We start from the raw sequence: 21,181 nt of genomic DNA, 5'->3' as shown, positions 1-21,181 counted from the left end.
GGTTTATGAGAGAACTGCTCAACCCCTGTGTTCATCACTTAGGACATTTCAGGTCTTAGAGAATTCATTTTTTACAACCAAATCAATTTTTTTTTAAACGTAAATGGCACATTATAGAAGGGCCCAGAAACTTTTTTTTTGTTATTTCATTTTTGGGGAAAAACGCACTTCAACTTCATCCACAACATTATATTCCATTCTGTGCGACTCGAGCTGTTTCCCCTATCCAGCTGTTCCATTCTCCACGTAGCCTGCTACTAGAATGGACAGAGAGGTATCGCTCGAGTCTGTAAGGACCGACACTGGAGATGAGAAGCAGGTATGGGGAGTTGACATTTAATACGGAACAGACAGGTAACAAAACAGGAACAACGTCAGCACACGGGTAAACAAGGACACATGACAATTAATGCTGCAGCAGGGAATAGAGCGGGGAATCAGACAGATATAGGGGAGGTAACGACAGAGGTGATTGAGTCCAGGTGAGTCCAATAATTGCTGATGCGCGTGACAGGGAAAGGCAGGTGTGCATACTGATGGTGTCAGGAGTGTATAATGCTGGAAAGCGGGAGCAGGTGCGACAGTACCTGACGGGCTGGCCGAGGAAGGGGCGCTGGGCAAGCCGGTTGGGCGTAAACTCCCGATGAACCAGGAGAGGCATGGGAGCCTGACGATCCCGCTGCGGCGTGGGAGCCCGATGATCTGGCTGAGGCGTAACAGCCTGACGAGCCGTCTGAGCATAAAAACCTGACGATCCGGCTGAGGCCCGAACCGGGGAAAGAACCTCTCGAGCCAGCTAGGGTGTGACAGCCTCATGAGCGGGCTTAGGCACCCCTGGTTCCATTGGTGTTGGCCCCCGGACCCGACGTTATCACCAACCAGAACACCAGCACTCCTCGATGCTTCATTAGATGGCTGTAGCTTTCTGTAAGGACCGATGCTGGAGATGATAATTTTGAGATACTTCGGGATATTAATAGTGAAATGTACAATGTAATTTTGTTTTGATCTTTGTTTAATTAAAATAAGATACCTCAAGCTTTTAAGAGTCAACTGCTCAAAAATGTCAAAATAAAATGTATAAAATATATTTTAACACACTTATCTTCAAGATGCATTTTGCCACATAGAGGGTAAAATGTCCCCTTTCTAGCAACTTTTTTGTTTAAAAACATTTTCCTTAAAGCTGGAATCCTTAATTCCTGAAACTGCCACTTCCATTTGCGATATTACAACAACAAATAAATCACTGCAAACAAGAAACAGATTTTTTCGCTTCGGATATTTTAGCACAACCCAATATGTACTTTTTTTCACAACATTGGGCGACTCTCCTCGATTTTACTTTGTCAACAAAACAAAAACCATAACAAAGTCCGTGGGTCAGACCGTGGCACTGTTGCCCCTACAGGGGATTCTATCTTTTGGGGGGTGGGGTGGTGTTTTCACCAAATGTACCCTACTGTCTATTGAATTGGCTGGTTTTGATGGCAAAGGATGATGGCAACATTTGCAATGCAAATATGTCTATAAATTAAGATTCAAACCAATATAACGCGAGCAGCATGACACTTGAGTATCACCATAGTTGGCAAGTTGGTGTGAAATGTGACGTGATTATTCGATGTTTGTAAATTATGTACTACTAGCCAAATTCACCACAACTCCCAAAATCCATTGCATCATTCAATCCCTGATCCGAGGATCTGATTAGTCTGTCTGTTCTGTCAATCAAACATCAGAGCACTCGATTCGACAGAAATGCGGTAGCTTTTTGAAGTGGGCGGGATGTACATTTCCTTACATAGCTTGTTGTCCGTTGCTATCAACCTGCCGCAACTTCATGTGTGTTTAGTCACTCATGCATTTGTCATTTTTAGGTAAATTATACGTTAGCAGTCTGCGACAATTAAGTAATCAAAGCGTTAAAATTAAGCTGCATTTTTTTAAATTTCGTGTTAACTGCATGCGGGTTGGTCTCTAGTCGACACAGTCATTGCCCGTTTTTTTACCCCTGTGTTTGCGGTCTGGCCTTAGCCGCGGCTGCGAATCAGCTTAATCTTTTCTCAGTATCGTCCTGCATTGAAACATGTTTATTTTATAAATATGACGGTGAGAGGGACCCTGTAAACTAAATGACTGTCAGAAATATCGCCTCCATTTGTAATATGGTAAGTAGCCATAGCGCCTTCGAGTGTCTGCTGCAGTCACCGTTGGCCACCTTGTCTGTGTAATGATGATGAGAGGTTCATGGTTGAATTGCTCCTGGGAGCTCGAGCTGATCGGCTGTAGTATCAAGCCACCAGACCTTGTTTGACAGGGATGCATGGGGGGTCCATCATTTCGGAAGGGTAGCTTGATCTTGAATGATGAGTATGAGCCCTACATGTTTAGCTACTCTAGCCAAATAAACACATGCAATGTCATTTGGCGACGTCAGGAAAATTGGTATCAGACAGCAACGTTGTCACACAAAGCTTGCTGTGCACACTTTACAAACACCTCTTAGTACGGTGAGTGACGTGGTTTGACACCTTTTGACAGGTTGATTTCTAGTGTCAGGCTCGTGTGAATTTAAAGATCCCTAAGCTTAACTTGGAAGTGAAGAAAGGGAATATGACAGATCCTCTCGTATGGCCAGGAAACTATGCTAATCTATATTTAAAGGACCCATGTGCTGTGTGAAAGTGGTTTTCAGGTCAGCTTCCTCAATTACATTATCAGTGACAGTCAGAGAGTATCCTGTCTCATGACATGGTTCCATCCCCACTGCTGCACCTGTACACACCTGTGTGCATCTGCTGCAGAGCCACGGCAGTGATTGGTGAAGGCAGTGTAATAAGCTGTTAGTGGTGGGAGACTTAATGAAATTTTAATTATTCTATGATTGCAATGCTATGTCTTAATATAAATGTTTTGGGTTCATTGTCTCACATGGAGGTGATGACTTGCCAAGGGCATTACTGATGGGCATGATGAGCATCTGACTAACTCAACGTATAGAGGAGGTCCTTCGGTGTAACATTTTACATTGCAGTGTCCTTATGACTCTGTAATTACTCCAAACAGGAATAAGTACACTAGGCTAATGTAGTGTTACCTTTCTTTACCAGAACAGTGTTTAGGCTACTGAATCCTGCTGTTGATAAGGATTCAAAAGTCCAGGAAGATGTCAAGTTTGGAAGTACAAAAATGTTATGTGACGCAGAGCATTTGATTGGTGTTGAATGGAACTGTTATCATCATCTGGTCTTTGTTTACTTTCCTTTGTGCCGTTGTTTGTGTAAGCTTTTATGGGACATTATTATTTAGATGAGACAAGAAAGTGTATGTTGTCTAGTTTGATTAAACACTTTGTGTGTCTTTGGCACACGAGCGCAGGCTCAGCGGTGTGTACATGCGTCTGTATGAGAAATTCAACATTGAGAACTCTGTCAAAATGGAAATCAGAGACAACAAAGCAATGTGTTCTGCTTTGACTGAGAGAAAATGACAGCAATTTTAAGACTAAAACAACGCTAGCAGAAGTCTCTATGTTCTCTCAACAAAGACATGGCTTCATCTGGAAGCTCTCTGAGCTCTGGTTAGTCAATGGGCTCTGTCAGGAGATAAGTACCCTGTCACTACATTACAGAATGTTAAATGCTCTTGAATATTTACATTGTGATACTTATCCCCCTGAGTGAAGAGGTTGGTAGTGAGTTTGTCAGATGATGAAACCAAAGGATTCCTGATTTCCAGTAGCATGAATAAGCAGGGTTTGGGATGGGAAACAGCAAGCTACATGAAAGCTATAATAGGCTGGAGGGGACTGCCAGTCATTGTCAGAAATAATCCAGGCATTCACATATCTGAAGCAAAGGTTAGACTTATGTGAGACAGAGACATGTGCAGCATGTGACCTCTCTATAAAGAGGCTTTGGTCCGTCAGTTCCTTGCGATATACTGTACTTACCTAGATGACTATTAGACCAGAGAGTTCTTGACCAGATTCTCTAGCTGCAGTAGTTTTGTGCCTATGAACCAGAGGGATACCTTTAGCACTGAGGCAGTGTGCCCTAGTAGGAAGTCCAATGTGTGCAGCTCACCCAGCACTAACATAAATAACATGAGCATGTCTACCTCAAATCAAATCAAAATCAAATGTTATTTGTCACATACACATGGTTAGCAGATGTTAATGCGAGAGTAGCGAAATGCTTGTGCTTCTAGTTCCGACAATGCAGTAATAACCAACGAGTAATCTAACCTAACAACTACCTTATACACACAAGTGTAAAGGGATGAAGAATATGTACATAAAGATATATGAATGAGTGATGGTACAGAACGGCATAGGCATGATGCAGTAGATGGTATCGAGTACAGTATATACATATGAGATGAGTAATGTAGGGAATGTAAACATATAAAAGTGCCATTGTTTAAAGTGGCTAGTGATACATGTATTACATAAAGATGGCAAGATGCAGTAGATGGTATAGAGTACAGTATATACATATGAGATGAGTAATGTAGGGAATGTAAACTTTATATTAAGTGGCATTGTTTAGTGGCTAGTGATACATTTTTTACATACATTTTTCCAATATTAAAGTGGCTGGAGTTGAGTCAGTATGTTGGCAGCAGCCACTCAATGTTAGTGGTGGCTGTTTAACAGTCTGATGGCCTTGAGATAGAAGCTGTTTTTCAGTCTCTCGGTCCCTGCTTTGATGCACCTGTACTGACCTCGCCTTCTGGATGATATCGGGGTGAACAGGCAGTGGCTCGGGTGGTTGTTGTCCTTGATGATCTTCTTGGCCTTCCTGTGACATCGGGTGGTGTAGGTGTCCTGGAGGGCAGGTAGTTTTCCCCCAGTGATACGTTGTGCAGACCTCACTACCCTCTGGAGAGCCTTACGGTTGTGGTCGGAGCAGTTGCCATACCAGGCCGTGATACAGCCCGACAGGATGCTCTCGATTGTGCTCTCGATTTGGCGACAAGCTGAATTTCTTCAGCCTCCTGAGGTTGAAGAGGCGCTACTGCGCCTCTTCAACCGCTGTCTGTGTGGGTGGACCAAGTCAGTTTGTCCTTGATGTGTACGCAGAGGAACTTAACTTACTACCCTCTCCACTACTGTCCTGTCGATGTGGATAGGGGTTGCTCCCTCTGCTGTTTCCTGAAGTCCACGGTCATCTCCTTTGTTTTGTTGACATTGAGTGTGAGGTTATTTTCCTGACACCACGCTTCGAGGGCCCTCACCTCCTCCCTGTAGGCCGTCTCGTCGTTGTTGGTAATCAAGCCTACCACTGTAGTGTCGTCTGCAAACTTGATGATTGAGTTGGAGGCGTACATGGCCTCTGCTAAGCTTCCCAGTAAAGCAATAAAAACAATGGCCTCTGCTAACCTTCCCAGTAAAGCAATAAAAACAATCAAGTGTCCCAGAAAAGTTAGAAAAAATAGCCCACATTAACAAATGCAGCTTAAGAAACAAGGTTCATGAAATTAATAATTTGCTAGTAACAGATGACATTCATATTCTGACAATCTCTGAAACTCACTTAGATAATACATTTGTTGATACAGTATAGCAATACATGGTTATAAGATCTACAGAAAAGACAGAAATAACAAAGGTGGAGGTGTGGCCGTTTAAATTCAGAAACACATTCCTGTAAAGCTTAGAGAGGATCTCATGTTAAATACGGTTGAAGTAATTTGACTACAGGTTCATCTGCCTCACCTAAAGCCCGTTCTGGTGGGGAGCTGCTATAGACCACCAAGTTCTAACAATCAGTATCAGGATAACGTGTGAAATGCTTGATAATGTTTGTGATATCGACAGAGGGGTACATTTTTTGGGGTGATTGAAATATTGACTGGCTTTCATCAGGCTGCCCACTCAAGAGAAAGCTTCAAACTGTAACTAGTGCCTGCAACCTGGTTCAGGTTATCAGTCAATCTACCAGGGTAGTTACAAACAGCACAGGAATGAAATCATCAAGTATTGATCACATCTTTACTAATGCTGCAGAATTTTGCTTTAAAGCAGTATCTAAATTCATCAGATGTAGTGATCACAATATAGTAGTCATAGCTATGAAAACCAACATTCCAAAGGCTGGGCCTAATATAGTTTATAAGAGGTCATACAATAAGGTTTGTAGTGATTCCTATGTTGTTGATGTAAAGAATGTGTTGGTCCGTGGTGTGAAATGACAAGCAATCAGACGCTGCACTTGACACATTTATGAAATTGCTTATCCCAGTTACTAATAAGTATGCACCCATTTAGAAAATGACTGTAAAAGGGTTAAATTCCGGTGACTTGATGAGGAAAATAACATTTGTATGGTTGAGAGGGATGAGGCAAAAGGAATGCAAATAAGTCTGGTTGCACAACCGATTGGCAAACGTACTGCAAATTGAGAAATCGTGACTAAACTGAATGAAAAGAAGAAGCTACACTATGAAACAAAGATAAATGACATAAAGAATGATTGTAAAAAGCTTTGGAGCACCTTTAAATGAAATTTTGGGCAAAATGGTAACCTCAACACCATCATTCATTGAATCAGATGGCTCATTCATCACAAAACTCACTGATATTGCCAACTACTTTAATTACTTTTTTCATTGGCAAGATGAGCAAACTTAAGCATGACAGCAACAAACGCTGACACTACACATCCAAGTATATCTGACCAAATTATGGAAGACAAGTCTTTTAATTTTGTGAGTGTGGAAGAGGTGAAATAATTATTGTTGTCTTTCAACAATGATAAATCACTGGGGTCTGACAACTTGGATGGAAAATTACTGAGGATAATAGTGGACGATATTGCCACTCCTATTTGCTATATCTTCAATTTAAGCCTATTAGAAATTGTGTTTGACCAGATACAATGCTATTTTACAGTAAACAAATTGAGAACAGACTTTCAGCATGCTTATAGGGAAGGACATTCAACAAGCACAGCACTTACACAAATGACTGATGATTGGCTGAGAGAAATTGATGATAAAAAAGATTGAGGGGGCTGTTTTGTTAGACTTCAGTTCGGCTTTTGACATTATCGATCATACTGCTGCTGGGAAAATATATAGGTGTTATGGCTTTACTATATTGCAATATTGTGGATAAAAAGTTACCTGTCTAACAGAAAAGACTGTTATTTAATGGAAGCCTCTGCAACATAATCCAGGTAGAATCAATAATTCCCCAGGGCAGCTGTCTAGGCCCCTTACTTTAAAAAATATTTACTAACGACATGCCACCGGCTTTGAGTAAAGCCAGTGTGTCTATGTATACGGATGGCTCAACACTATACATCATACTATACATCAGCTACTACAGCAACTGAAATGACTGCAATTTTTTTTTTTAAGCGCTGCAGTTAGTTTCAGAATATATATATATATTTCTAAAAGTTAAAGCATTTTATTTGGGACAAATCATTCACTAACCCTAAACCTCAACTAAATATTGTAATAAATAATGTGGAAATTGAGCAAGATGAGGTGACTAAACTGGTTGGAGTAACCCTGGATTGTAAACTGTCATGGTCAAAACATATTTATACAACAGGAGTTAAGATGGGGAGAAGTCTGTCCATAATAAAGAGCTGCTCTACCTTTTTAACAGCACTATCAACAAGGTAGGTGCTACAGGCCCTAGTTTTGTCTTACCTGGACTGCTGTTCAGTTGTGTGGTTAGGTGCCACAAAGAGGGGCTTAGGAAAGTTGCAATTGGCTCAGAACAGGGCAACAAGTCTGGCCCTTGGATGTACACGGAGAGCTAACATTAATAATATGCATGTCAATCTCTCCTGGCAGAAAGTGGAGGAGAGATTGACTTCATAACTACGTGTATTTGTGAGAGGTGGTAACATGTTGAGTGCACCGAGCTGTCTGTTTGAACAGCTCGGACCCATGCATACCCCACAAGAAATGCCACCAGAGGTCTCTTCACAGACCCCAAGTTCAGAACAGACTATTGGAGGCGCACAGTACTACATAGAGCCTTGACTACATGGAACTCTATTCCACATCAAGTAACTCATGCAAGCAGTACAATTAGATTTTAAAAAACATTGATAAAAATACACCATATGGTACAGCAGGGACTGTGAAGCAACAATCATAGGCACAGACACATCCATACATACACTACAACATACGCACTATACACACAACCTCAAACAGTCACACTCCAAACTCCACTATGGCCAAGACCAAAGAGCTGTCAAAGGACACCAGAAACAAAATTGTAGACCTGCACCAGGCTGGGAAGACTGAATCTGCAATGGGTAAGCAGCTTGATTTGAAGAAATCAACTGTGGGAGCAATTATTAGGAAATGGAAGACATACAAGACCACTGATAATCTCCCTCGATCTGGGGCTCCACGCAAGATCTCACCCTGTGGGGTCAAAATGATCACAAGAACGGGAGCAAAAGTCCCAGAACCACACGGGGGGACCTAGTGAATGACCTGCAGAGAGCTGGGACCAAAGTAACAAAGCCTACCATCAGTAACACACTACGCCGCCAGGGACTCAAATCCTGCAGTGCCAGACGTGTCCCCCTGCTTAAGCCAGTACATGTCCAGGCCCGTCTGAAGTTTGCTAGAGAGCATTTGGATGATCCAGAAGAAGATTGGGAGAATGTCATATGGTCAGATGAAACCAAAATATAACTTTTTGGTAAAAACTCAACTTGTTGTGTTTGGAGGACAAATAATGCTGAGTTGCATCCAAAGAACACCATACCTACTGTGAAGCGTGGGGGTGGAAACATCATTCTTTGGGGCTGTTTTTCTGCAAAGGGACCAGGACGACTGATCCGTGTAAAGGAAAGAATGAATGGGGCCATGTATCGTGAGATTTTGAGTGAAAACCTCCTTCCATCAGCAAGGGCATTGAAGTGGCTTCGTAAGAAGCATTTCAAGGTCCTGGAGTGGCCTAGCCAGTCTCCAGATCTCAACCCCATAGAAAATCTTTGGAGGGAGTTGAAAGTCCGTGTTGCCCAGCAACAGCCCCAAAACATCACTGCTCTAGAGGAGATCTGCATGGAGGAATGGGCCAAAATACCAGCAACAGTGTGTGAAAACCTTGTGAAGACTTACAAAAAACGTTTGACCTCTGTCATTGCCAACAAAGGGTATATAACAAAGTATTGAGATAAACTTTTGTTATTGACCAAATACTTATTTTTGCCATAATTTGCAAATCAATTTATTAAAAATCCTACAATGTGATTTTCTGGATTTTTTTCTCATTTTGTCTGTCATAGTTGAAGTGTACCTATGATGAAAATTACAGGCCTCTCTCATCTTTTTAAGTGGGAGAACTTGCTTAATTGGTGGCTGACTAAATACTTTTTTGTCCCACTGTATGTGGTAGGGGCCTGAGAGCACACTTAATGTATTGTGAAATCTGTTGTGAAAGTATTGTAATGTTTTTAAAATTGTATAACTACCTTAATTTTGCTGGACCCCAGGAATAGTAGCTGCTGCATTGGCAGCAGCTAATGGGGATCCATAATAAGTAACACAGCCCTGAAGAAGATAGAACAGACATGTGTGAGTATGGCACTCCAGATGATGTGGAGCCTATTTCATGCTTAATAAGGATGTTTAAACAGTGCACATTTGAGCTCATGTTCTCTCTCTCTGGTCTCCCTCAGGGCACCAATGCCTCTGCTCTGGAGAAAGACATTGGTCCGGAGCAGTTCCCAATCAACGAACACTACTTTGGATTGGTCAACGTAAGTGTCATTCACTCTGTCCACTAGTCATGTTTTCCATTGGACAGGTGCTTGGTGTTGACACTTTTCATGAGAAACAGGTTGTTTTGTTTGTTGGCTTGTCAGTAATGCTACCATTGTTTGAATGATGTCTTTACACAGTTTTGATGTCTCTGGCTGTCCCAGTTTCCCTGCTATTCTATTTCTAGTGGCTTAACAAAACAAATCTTTGAGGGCCTGATGTTACCCAACTACTCTGTTAGCCAACCCTTCAGATGGCTTCTGTTTAATGACTGGAATGTAAATGAAATGTTGAGCGGTTCACCGGTGTATTGTATGTATAAAAAACATTTAATTAAATAAAACTTCAGATGGAGATTGATGATACTCAAGCAGAGTTTGGCTAGCCTGGTTTCCGTCTCCGTTCAGCCATTACATTCCACTCCTTTCCACTCCTGTCATTTGCAAAAGCGACTGGCCTTTCTGCAATCTTCAAATATTAACATTCTATCATTAATGCGCTCGAGAAGATTAGAGGATTTGATCCTGATTTGATAAAACCCTCACATCTTTCATCCAATCACAATGTTTATGCAAATTAGACTGATAGGAACATGTTCTAATTCATTCATACATTTGATTGGTAGCATTCTAACAATGGGCATTCTGACGTAATACATTCAATTGTAAACAAAAACATTGCACGTGGGGAGAACAGGAGGATTCCTGTTTATTGCATTTTTACCAGAAGCCAATGTGATCACAATACACCAGAGAAGCTCTTGCCATTCAAAGTTCCCCAGCAGTTCATTGTGAACCCTGGAGCCTATTTTATATCCACCAAGCAAGAGCAAGGTGCTTCTTTCCTCAAATATATCTATTTTTTTATTTGCTCAAAATAAGTGACCAAACTACACTGAACAAAAATATAAAAGGAACATGTAAATGTTTTGTGAACTGAAATAAGAGATCGATGTTCCATACGCACAAAAAGTTTTTGGCTCAAATTTTGTGCACAAATTTAGATACATCCCTGTTTGTGAGCATTTCTCGTTTGCCAAGATAATCTATCTTCCTGGCAGGTGTGGCATATCAAGAAACTGATTAAACAGCATTACTACACAGGTTCACCTTGTGCTGGGGACAATAAAAGGCCACTCTAAAATGTGCAGTTTTGTCACACATCACAATGCCACAAATGTCTCAAGTTTTGAGGGAGTGTGCAATAGGCATGCCGATTGCAGGAATGTCCACCACAGCTGTTGCCAGAGAAGTAAATGTTAATTTGTCTACCATGAGCCACCTCCAACGTCGTTTCAGAGAATTTGGCAGTACGTCCAACCGGCCTCACAACCGCAGACCATGTGTATGGGTTCGTGTGGGCGAGCGGTTTGCTGATGTCAACGTTGTGAGCAGAGTGCCCCATGTTGGCGGTGCGTTTATGGTATGGGAAGGCATACGAAAACCATTTTCATCGATGGCAATTTGAATACACAAAAGTACCGTGACGAGATCATGAGGCCCATTTTTTTTAAGGTATATGTGAGCAACAGATGCATATCTGTATTCCCAGTCATGTGAAATCCATAGGGCCTAATCAATTTATGGAAATTGACTGATTTCCTCATATTAACTGTAAAATCAATGACATTTTTGCATATTGCTTTTATATTTTTGTTCAGTTTATATATTGCTACTTCTCGGTATCACATTGGGCAAGGCTACTGGTTCAAGAGCTATAAGAAGCACACAGAGAGGATGGAAGAGAGAGATGCCAGTGGAGATTCATGAATTGTGCAAGAAGGGAACAATGAGTGGCAGAGATGTGTAAGTTAGTTCATTCATAGGCTGGGCTATTAATCCACCACTTGTATGCTAGCCTATATATTAGGCCTCCCGTCTATGTCCGTTCAGAAAGTTTCCTAAAGTAGCCTGTCTGGAATCCATCTCTTAATAAGAGAGGTACAAATAATGCAACTGAAATGAGCGTAACATTTTTAAAATGTAAGCAAGTCATGATGATCAGCATATGTGCGAGGAATGACGACAGGTGCTAGTTTTGCGTTTATTTCCTCTCATTAATGAGAGGCAACTGAAGAAAATGTAGCTTGATTGAATCTTGTTGGCTAATATGTTTCGTATGATTATTTATTTCATTACGGAGTCCTATAGAGCCACTTTGAACAACATAATCTTGCATCGACACCGTCTTCTCACAAGGGAATGACCGTAGCAGGTGATAATAGTATTGTTTGTTGTTCTTAAAATCCTCATTCTATATTGCACCAAATTTGCACGCACCCCATGTTCCATAATGTTGTCATGGAAAAGATGAATGTTTCCAACTACCAATCAGCAACAATCAGTACATCTGGCTGCATATTGAACGCTAAGATTGCCCGAAAGACCAGTGACAGGAGTGGAATGTTAGCTAAAAAGACTGCTACCAAGACTAGTTTGGCTACATTAAGTTAAAATTCATACAGTTATCTGATGGCAGCTGTGCAGTCTGGCTGTCACATCCCTTTTTAGACGTGAGAACACTCATCTCACCTTGCACCAAGTCTCTGTTGGAGGTGACGGTCATGAATCTTCTCTCCATATTTTCAATGTTATGTTTTTCGGTCCTCAGAGTGATCAAAATCTCACCCTCTCTTTTTCTATTTGTCCCTGCCGGGTTGGCCCCCTCAGTTCGGCAACACGTGTTACTGTAACTCGGTGCTTCAGGCCCTGTACTTCTGCCGGCCCTTCCGGGAGAACGTGCTGGCCTACAAGGCCCAGCAGAAGAAGAAGGAGAACCTGCTCACGTGTCTGGCAGACCTCTTCCACAGCATCGCCACCCAGAAGAAAAAAGTGGGAGTCATCCCGCCCAAGAAGTTCATCTCACGCCTGCGCAAGGAGAATGGTGAGCGAGACTACACCAAACCGAAATACAATCACTCTCTGCCAGGGACTGTCTGGGAGAGGGCTGAGGCTGGGGACAAATACACTACATAGTGTAATACCCTCATAGCTACCATTTTGTATAGGTTGTCATATGATTGTTGTTGGTTGACAAACTGACTGTGTGTTGATCGGTTTTAGACCAGCGTTTAGAGGTTTCAGACTGCTGAGACTAGTTATCTTGAATCAACCGTATTCAGGAAAGATACTGTAGGCATGTTTTGAGCTGGGGATTGAGATTTGGCTAGAGGGGAAGTGGAAGTGTTTTTGTCAGGTGATAATCACTGTGGGGTGAAGGGCAGGTGCATGTTGTGGCGGCGGTGCGGACATTCCGAGCGTGGGCCTGGAATAGAAGCAGGTTGTTGTCTGACTCCAGGCAGCTCTCTCTCTGAATGAACAATGGACATCTATGTGTGGACTAGGACCTGTTCAGCTGCTTACTGTCACACTCTCCAATTTCACATTTCACACATATCAGATTTGTGTGTGCATGCATGTGCGTTGACCTGCCTTGATTCACCTTGATCAGGCCTGTTGACTGACTGATCACCTTTCTACACAGTTTCCCTAAAAGCCCCTGTCCTCTGCGTCTCCCCCTACAGACCTGTTTGACAACTACATGCAGCAGGACGCCCATGAGTTCCTCAACTACCTGCTGAACACGGTGGCAGACATCCTGCAGGAGGAGAAGAAGCAGGAGAAGCAGAACGGCCGCCTCAAGAACAACGGCACGGCGGTCACCACGGAGACGGAGCCCGAGAACAAGCCCACGGAGCCCACCTGGGTGCATGACATCTTCCAGGGAACTTTGACCAATGAGACGCGCTGCCTCAACTGTGAGACGGTGAGTCAGCGCTGGTAGACCCTATAGAGTGATTTCTGGGGTAGTGGGTTTTGTGGAGCCTCGCAAGCCGCCTGATCTCATGAGCTTACATCCGTGCAGCGAACCATTCATGTAATCTCGCGAGATCAGGCAGCTTGCGAGGCAAGGTTTTATGTTCTCTGGCAGGGATTGAAATGGGTGGTCCTAATTCAACCAAGTTATGTAGGACATAAACGCTTATGTAAGAATACTTTATTGATTGGAAATGTCTCTTGTTTTATTTTTAACTCAACCCCCTTCCTCAGCAGTGTTGGTAATGCTTTGCCAATCGTCTACCAGGGCATAGCTAAGTGACTGTCTCCCACAGAGGGATTAGCGCTGTCTGTAATAGTAAGCTCTCAGCTCTGACGGATATCCTCCAGCCCCCACAGGCTGTGGCATCGGCCTACCACTCTGCCACTCTCTCCTTCTGTATCTGCGACGCAGGAGGCATTGATGCTCAGAGAGGAAGAGCAGTGTGAGGGAGGGAGGTAGAGAATGGCCTTGAATAACCCTCTTCACCACGCTACAGGCACTGTGCTTCTCAATGACACATACTATCAATACATTAAACAGACCCGCTCTCTCATCTTGTGTGCCAGTGTGTGGTCAGGTCACAGAGCAGGAGCAGCATCCGTGCCTTTCAGCACGTGAAGAGGCAAGTACACTGACTCACCTTATCTGTGTGTTTCTCCTTCCTTCCCTCTCTCGGACAGGTGAGCAGCAAAGATGAGGACTTCCTGGATCTGTCTGTGGACGTAGAGCAGAATACATCAATAACACACTGTCTTAGGTAATATTGACCTGTTACCTGGTATCTTTCTGTACCATAACTACTCCCTGTATCAAGCTTACTGACACAGTCCCCTCTGTGTGTGTTGTGTTCCCCAGGGACTTCAGTAACACAGAGACCTTGTGCAGTGAATACAAATACTACTGTGAGGCATGCTGCAGCAAGCAGGAGGCCCAGAAACGGTCAGTACACAACACTGTTCCTGCTCAGATTGGGTGTGTATGACTGCGGTATCTGTCTCTTCATGTACAGTACCAGCTGTCATCAAGGCAAAAGGGTGGCTGCTTTGAGACTTAACACTTTTTTGGTTAATACAAGATTCCATATGTGTAATTTCGTAGTCTTGATGTCTTCACTATTCTTCTACAATGTAGAAAATAGTAAAAGTAAAGAAAAACCCTGGAATGAGTGGGTGTGTCCATACTTTTGACTGGTACTGGATTTCTGTGTGTTTTTACTCTTTGCTTGTCTATGTCTGTATATAACTCCTGTGTGTCCCTGTAGGATGCGGGTTAAGAAGTTGCCTATGATCCTGGCCCTGCACCTGAAGCGGTTTAAGTACATGGAGCAGCTGCACCGATACACCAAGCTGTCGTATCGCGTCGTCTTCCCTCTGGAGCTCCGCCTCTTCAACACCTCTGGAGACGCTACCAACCTCGACCGCATGTATGACCTGGTCGCTGTGGTCGTCCACTGTGGCAGGTAGGGTGCACAAACGCATATACACACACATGTCTATTCTATACTGAACAAGAATATAAACGCTACATGCAGCAATTTCAAGGATTTTACGGAGTTACAGTTCATAGAAGGAAATCGGTCAATTTAAATAAATAAATTAAGCCCTGATCTATAGATTTCACATGACTGGGCAGGGGTGCAGCCATGGCAGGGCATAGGCTCACCCACTTGGGAGCCAAGTCCACCCATTGGGGAGCCAGGCACAGCCAATCAGAATGAGTTTTTCCCCACAAAAGGGCATTATTACAGACAGAAATACTCCTCAGCACCCCCACTTCCCGCAAGTGAAGAAGCCGGATGTGGAGGTCCTGGGCTGGCATGGTTACACGTGGTTTGCGGTTGTGAGGCTGGTTGAATGTACTGCCAAATTCTCTAAAACAACGTTGGAGGTGGCTTATGGTTGAGAAATGAACATTACATTTTCTGGCAAACCAATTTCTTCTCAAAATCTGAGAGAAATAAGCTTTTTGTTCGTATGGAAGATTTCTGGGATCTTTTATGTCAGCTTGTGAAAAATGGGACCAACACTTTACATTCATATTTTTGTTCAGTATACATTCAGCACCTTTGGACACACATTCTTATGCAAACACACTTACTCGTATCCAAACAAACTTGTACCTTGTACTTTGCAGAGACTTTGTCATATCACTGCTTTCCCCTTCTTTCTTCCTCAGTGGACCCAACAGAGGACACTACATCACCATAGTGAAGAGTCACGGCTTCTGGCTGCTGTTTGATGATGATATCGTGGAGGTGTGTGTCACAGTCATACTTTTATGTAATACTGTTATTTTTAGTTGGCCAGCACACCTGTTTTATATGTCTCATACAGCATGTTTCATCATTTTGTTGTGTCCCTCTCTGGTTTGTTCAGAAAATCGATGCCCAGGCCATCGAGGAGTTCTATGGGCTGACGTCAGACATCTCAAAGAACTCTGAGTCTGGATACATCCTCTTCTACCAGTCCAGGGAGTAAATGGATTAAACACCCAGCTAACCAGAGCCTCTTAGAGAGAGCGATGGGAACTTTGACCCTTACCTGAACCCTGTCTGAGATGTGTGCCAACACCATTCCCTATCCCACGGCCTGCCCTGGGTCTGCCTGCACTTAATTTCCCATAACCCCCTTCCCTCCCTGCACTCAGCATACTGGGAGGACTCTGCCAACTGCGTTTTGCCCTTCAGCCACATGCAACAAAAAAACAAACAGTCACAACAACAAGAACAAGGGGGAAAAGGAAGATCCAACAGGCTGGTGTGTGATGCCTGTTTGTCCCAGCATGGGTCACTCTCCTGGGGTCTGCCTGGCATACAGAGCTGGCTGGACTGGTACAGATATAATCTTCTTTCCAACAGCAGTCTGTATCCTTTATATATCTGTATAGTATGTCTATTTTCACGTAATGTCACACACTCATAAATCATTTTAGTAGGGTTATCCTGTGACCTTATATTTGTCCTGCCCATAGAAGTCTTCTACCTGGGGTATAGCTAGAGCTGGGATGGAAGTTCAAGTGAAAGATAAACTAGGTGAGAGAGGGTCTATGCATATGGTGTAGCTGAAATGCATATTTCAGTGTTAACAGTTTAAGCTGGTGTGGATTCGAGTTGACTTGAGTTGTGACCAAGCCAAACCTTTTCATTGCGGTGCTGAGAAATTGTAGTCCCACAGAAGACCAGGCTTGCATGTACAAACTACAGCTCTACTAATCTGGTTTAGTTCATGCCCAGTTCATTATCTGTCTAGTCCTTGTTGTGCAAAACACTATTTATTGCTCTTATTTTATTCATGTTGGGGAGTTGTAATGTTGAGTGTGCTGGTAGGCGGAGGATATTGTGTGTCAGACTCCACCTTGTCTTGTGTATGTGACGTCTCCCCCTTACAGAGTCCTGTAGGTAATTCACATACAGAGCTCTCTGGGGTTGAATTGAACTTTGACAACGTCTTTTTTTTTTTTTTTTGCTCTAGTTTGAAGTATGTGGATAGCTGAGCTCTGTCAAAAGAACCACGTGAGGTAAGACGGAGGGGTCAAAATCCACAGTTCAAGGCGTCCTTGAACTGTACTGTTTTTCACAGTGAGATCGGTGCAATAGGAGGAGGTGAAATGAGCTGATAAGATGTTGACTATAGATATTAAATGCTGGTGTGTTTTGTTACCAGCTGGTCTCCTCCCAGTCGTGTGTATCTGTGTGTGAGATGGATCAACGGAGGTGGAACTCCTTTGCTAGGTGCGATACGTTGGTTTGATGTTACTTAGAACCTTTTAGTTCTTCTGCAGTGACGCCATAGTCTGAATATTGATATGGGGCAGTCCTTTGTTGAAGTCATTACATGTGTTCTATCACCATTTTATTTTGCCTCGTCCCTTCCATTGTTAGGCACTTGACTTGGAACCAATGGTCTTTACTCAGAAGCTGTGCCTGGCAGATACTTATATTAAGTTGTGTTTAGTGTAAAGGTGACCAGTGGTCTATATAGACTGATGATTTACCATCCCATAAGGTTAGGGCCACGTACTGTAGAGTAGAACTATATCAAAGGCCATATAGAGATATTTGAAGACTCAGTGCTGCTCAGACTGTCCTATGGCACTCTAATTCACTGTAATACTGAAAGAATATTGACCCAAATGCATCTCGCTTTAAAGAGATGCTCCGGAACTTTGGCGACTACTAAGTATTCTTTAAACCTCCTGCTTTGGGCTGGATGTGTCAGTGTACATGCAGAATGACTATTTTACCTAAATTAGCCAAAAAATCCCAAGTTTGAAAGCGATTATTTCTGGAATTTGTGCTGTGGCATTTTCCTACAGCCTACTAGCAATTCGAGTTCTAGCCAATGAGCTTCAGACCTTCGCCATTTGAGTAAAATCTGCACATATGTGATGTAGTACACCATTTTCAGGGAACACATTTGTCTCGTGAGAGCTACTTTCAGAACTACTGGATAAAAAGTATACAAATGTACTGGAGAATCTCTTTAAATTAGAAGTAGAGATGATTTGGGTTATGTGTGAGGTTGAGTGTGCCTCCTCCTTTTATATGTGAGTTAGCATGTAATGTGTGAGAGTGTGCTGAAGCATCTAGATGGTTAACTGACTATTTCCTTCTGTTTAGTATAACTGGGTAAAGTCAATGATGAATATGTGCCAATCTGGAGTCACTAATGACCTTGCAAAACTGGACAGGAACTCTTACAGAACACTATTTTCTCTGCTAAGATACAAGTGTACATACATTATGTAGGAAATATATTTTTTAAAACCTAGAAGCTAAAACACTGAGAGAGGAGTTAACTAGAAAATAAAAACAAACCCTGTAAAGAAATATGGAGCTGCTTTACAATCAGTCAAACACATAATCAATTCATCACACAATAGTTACACAATCTAGGAATGTCACAACCAGTCACATTGGGGTTCAAGAGAATTAGCCAGAGCTGTTTGAGGCATTTTAAACGTTATGATGGGAAGAGATACTGTGTGTGCTAATCTTCCAATCTTCCAATCTTCCGCACCCTCGCTCAGATGCTGTCTTATTGTACTCCTAACGTGGTCTCAACAGTCTAGAAATGTGAAGTGTTCTACCTATGGGACTCTGGTGCAGTGCCTAGAGATGAATACGTACTGTACTAGCATGTCTATGTTGGTAAGAGGAGAAGTTGAAGGGAGATCCAGTTAGCTACTCTCAATTCCAATTAGTTGTTTGTAAACTGAAAGTGCACTTTACTAGTGATGAGCTTAAATGCTTTAATGAGAGCCACAGTCTTGAGTACTTTTTGGAGTTCCTTGCCCTCTGTTCAATAAAAGGACTATCTCTACTAAGGCACTGGGATTTGTGAAAAATTAGTTTGTCATGTTCTTTGTATTTTGAAAGATTTCTTAACCCCCTCACCTTCGACTCGTTCTTCTCTTATCCTCTTCACCCCCAGGCCAGTCCTTCACATCCCCACAGTCGTGTCAGTTGTTTTCCTTTACTCGTTAGTTACACACACAGTTCATTCCTGTGTTGTCAACCTGGTCACTTCCTCTGTCACATCATGTTTACCAGGCAGTGCGAGCGTGTTGCTGTGGTGACAGCCAGCCACAGGAACGCAGCATCACAGAACACAATGTACAACAGCCTGTGAGGGGAGACTCCAATAGAGAAAGAGAATGTTCCAGAACTATTAGACATCTTGCTTTCTCCTTCCTTCATCTACTCTATAGTACAGCCATCTGTGACGAAGGTGAGGAAATGAGGAAAGAATGCCTTGTATGTTTTATTGGAATGTGTTTAGTGAAGCTCTGACCGTTGAGAGCCCATCTTGTAGAAGCCAATGCATCATCCGTTTTGGCAGATCGCCTTTTTTTTCTTTTTCATAGACCGCTCTTATCCAGCACAACTAGGTTTAAGTGCCTTGTTCAAGGGCACATTGACTGATTTTTTTTGTTGTTGTTGCAGATCTGGGATTCGAACCAGCAACCTTTTGGTTACTGGCCCAACACGCTTAACCACTAAGCTACCTACCGCTCTGCAGGCTAACAGTCCCATAGGTCTGCATTTTGGGGTGGCATCTGCCTCAGAAAAATATATTTAATGTCTGCCATTGTGATGATTTTAAGGGCTACTGTATGTTGTGTGTGTGTACACGCCTGGCTGTGTGTATGTATGTTTCTGCATAGCTGTGCGTGTGCGGAAAATCATATTTGTTGTATTTGTCTGTGGGTATCAGAGTTAGTCAACTCTGTGACTCTGTCCTTCCCCAGCTCTGAGGACATTTAGTTCCCCTCTCAATCATCCCCAGCTCTAATTACCTCCTGCAGTCAGAAATAAAGAATGTTTCTCTCTTCACTCTTCCTCACCCTCTCTGTTCTCCCTTTACCCCGGTCTCCTCCCCCTCTTCCCTTGTCCCGTTCTACCTCCCTCCCTGCAGATCAAGTGAATGTACTCTGACAGCTGACTGTGCGCCAAACATTCTAGTGTAGAGGACTAGTACACAAACCAAGGCTCCTCTAGCTCAACACACACACACACACACACACAACAATGTGGGTACGGTATACGTGTATAGTTATGTGGAATGATTGTGTGAGAGTCTGTCTGTCTGTCCAGCCTCACGTCTGTCTGTCTCTGTAAACATGAGTGTCAGTAGGCCGCAGTAGTGCAAGTTGTCTGGCATAAGTGAAGACAGCCAGAACAGGGGGCCTAACCAAGCCAGATCTGATCTGGGATTAGTCAGTGAGGTCAAAAGTCCTGCCTCATCATGATTACAGCACTGAGTGTCTCTACATCTGCCACATTATTGTAATTACACATCATTATAATAATTATCTGCATAATTAACTCTGATGTAGCAGCAGAGTTCTGCTAATGATGAATGCTAGAAGGGCAGGAAATATGTCACTGATTAAATAAATCAATGAAATAACTTATTTAAATAATTGCATAAATCCCTGTCATAATTCCATGAATCCCTGCTATCTGGTAGGTGATGTTTCTGTAAGAAGTACTATACCCTCCTAGTGTATAAACAAGTAACTTATTGACCTGGGAACAGTTTTTTTTTGTGTTTGCTTGTGCGTGTGTGTGCATTTCTGAGGAAAGCAAAGGATGGGTGAGGGGAGCGGAAGGTGGGTGCTTATGTCTGGTCATACATGTCAACAATCGGAGAGGAACTACCCACAATGAATGCCATAGGAGGACTGTGAAGCTGCTTCTTCCTTCTCTTTTCTATGGAAAGCCTCACACCGACCCTGGACCATTCTTAGTAATGCTCCTCCTCCCACATACCAATATATACAAGGACAAATATCAAACCATCAAAAGAGAATAATGAGTGCAACTTCTAGGAACAAACTAATCACAGCAACAACATCTTCCCAGAACGCATGATAGAAAAAACCCCTGGGGTTCCAAGGAGTTGGAACTTGTGATAAGTATGCTATTATACATAATCTAAAAAAAATAATATTGAATAAAGAGAACAGAACAAACTGTAATGCTGCAGATAAGGTGATGACAGTGTATCTATCTGCATTTATATTCCAATACCAAGGAGCACTGAACAACATTACACTACCTGATATTACACAGGAGACATGCTATTTGTCCCAGTGGTGACCACCACCCAAA

At 42.7% G+C, this 21,181-nt stretch overlaps 1 protein-coding gene across 1 annotated transcript; it reads left to right on the top strand.

The window, feature by feature from the left end:
- Positions 1-1,777: 1,777 nt before the first annotated feature.
- LOC139406696 (ubiquitin carboxyl-terminal hydrolase 46) lies at positions 1,778-20,593 on the top strand. Its single transcript, XM_071149615.1, has 9 exons — positions 1,778-2,171; positions 9,666-9,746; positions 12,417-12,630; positions 13,271-13,512; positions 14,247-14,323; positions 14,422-14,505; positions 14,828-15,025; positions 15,742-15,820; positions 15,942-20,593. The coding sequence occupies exons 1-9, from the start codon at positions 2,136-2,138 to the stop codon at positions 16,041-16,043; spliced, it is 1,113 nt and encodes a 370-aa protein (XP_071005716.1). The 5' UTR covers positions 1,778-2,135; the 3' UTR covers positions 16,044-20,593.
- Positions 20,594-21,181: the final 588 nt, after the last annotated feature.

This window comes from Oncorhynchus clarkii, chromosome 4 (genome assembly GCF_045791955.1).
Source record: "Oncorhynchus clarkii lewisi isolate Uvic-CL-2024 chromosome 4, UVic_Ocla_1.0, whole genome shotgun sequence".
In the NCBI taxonomy this organism is placed as follows: domain Eukaryota; kingdom Metazoa; phylum Chordata; class Actinopteri; order Salmoniformes; family Salmonidae; genus Oncorhynchus; species Oncorhynchus clarkii.
This window is presented reverse-complemented; position numbering and strand designations above follow the sequence as displayed.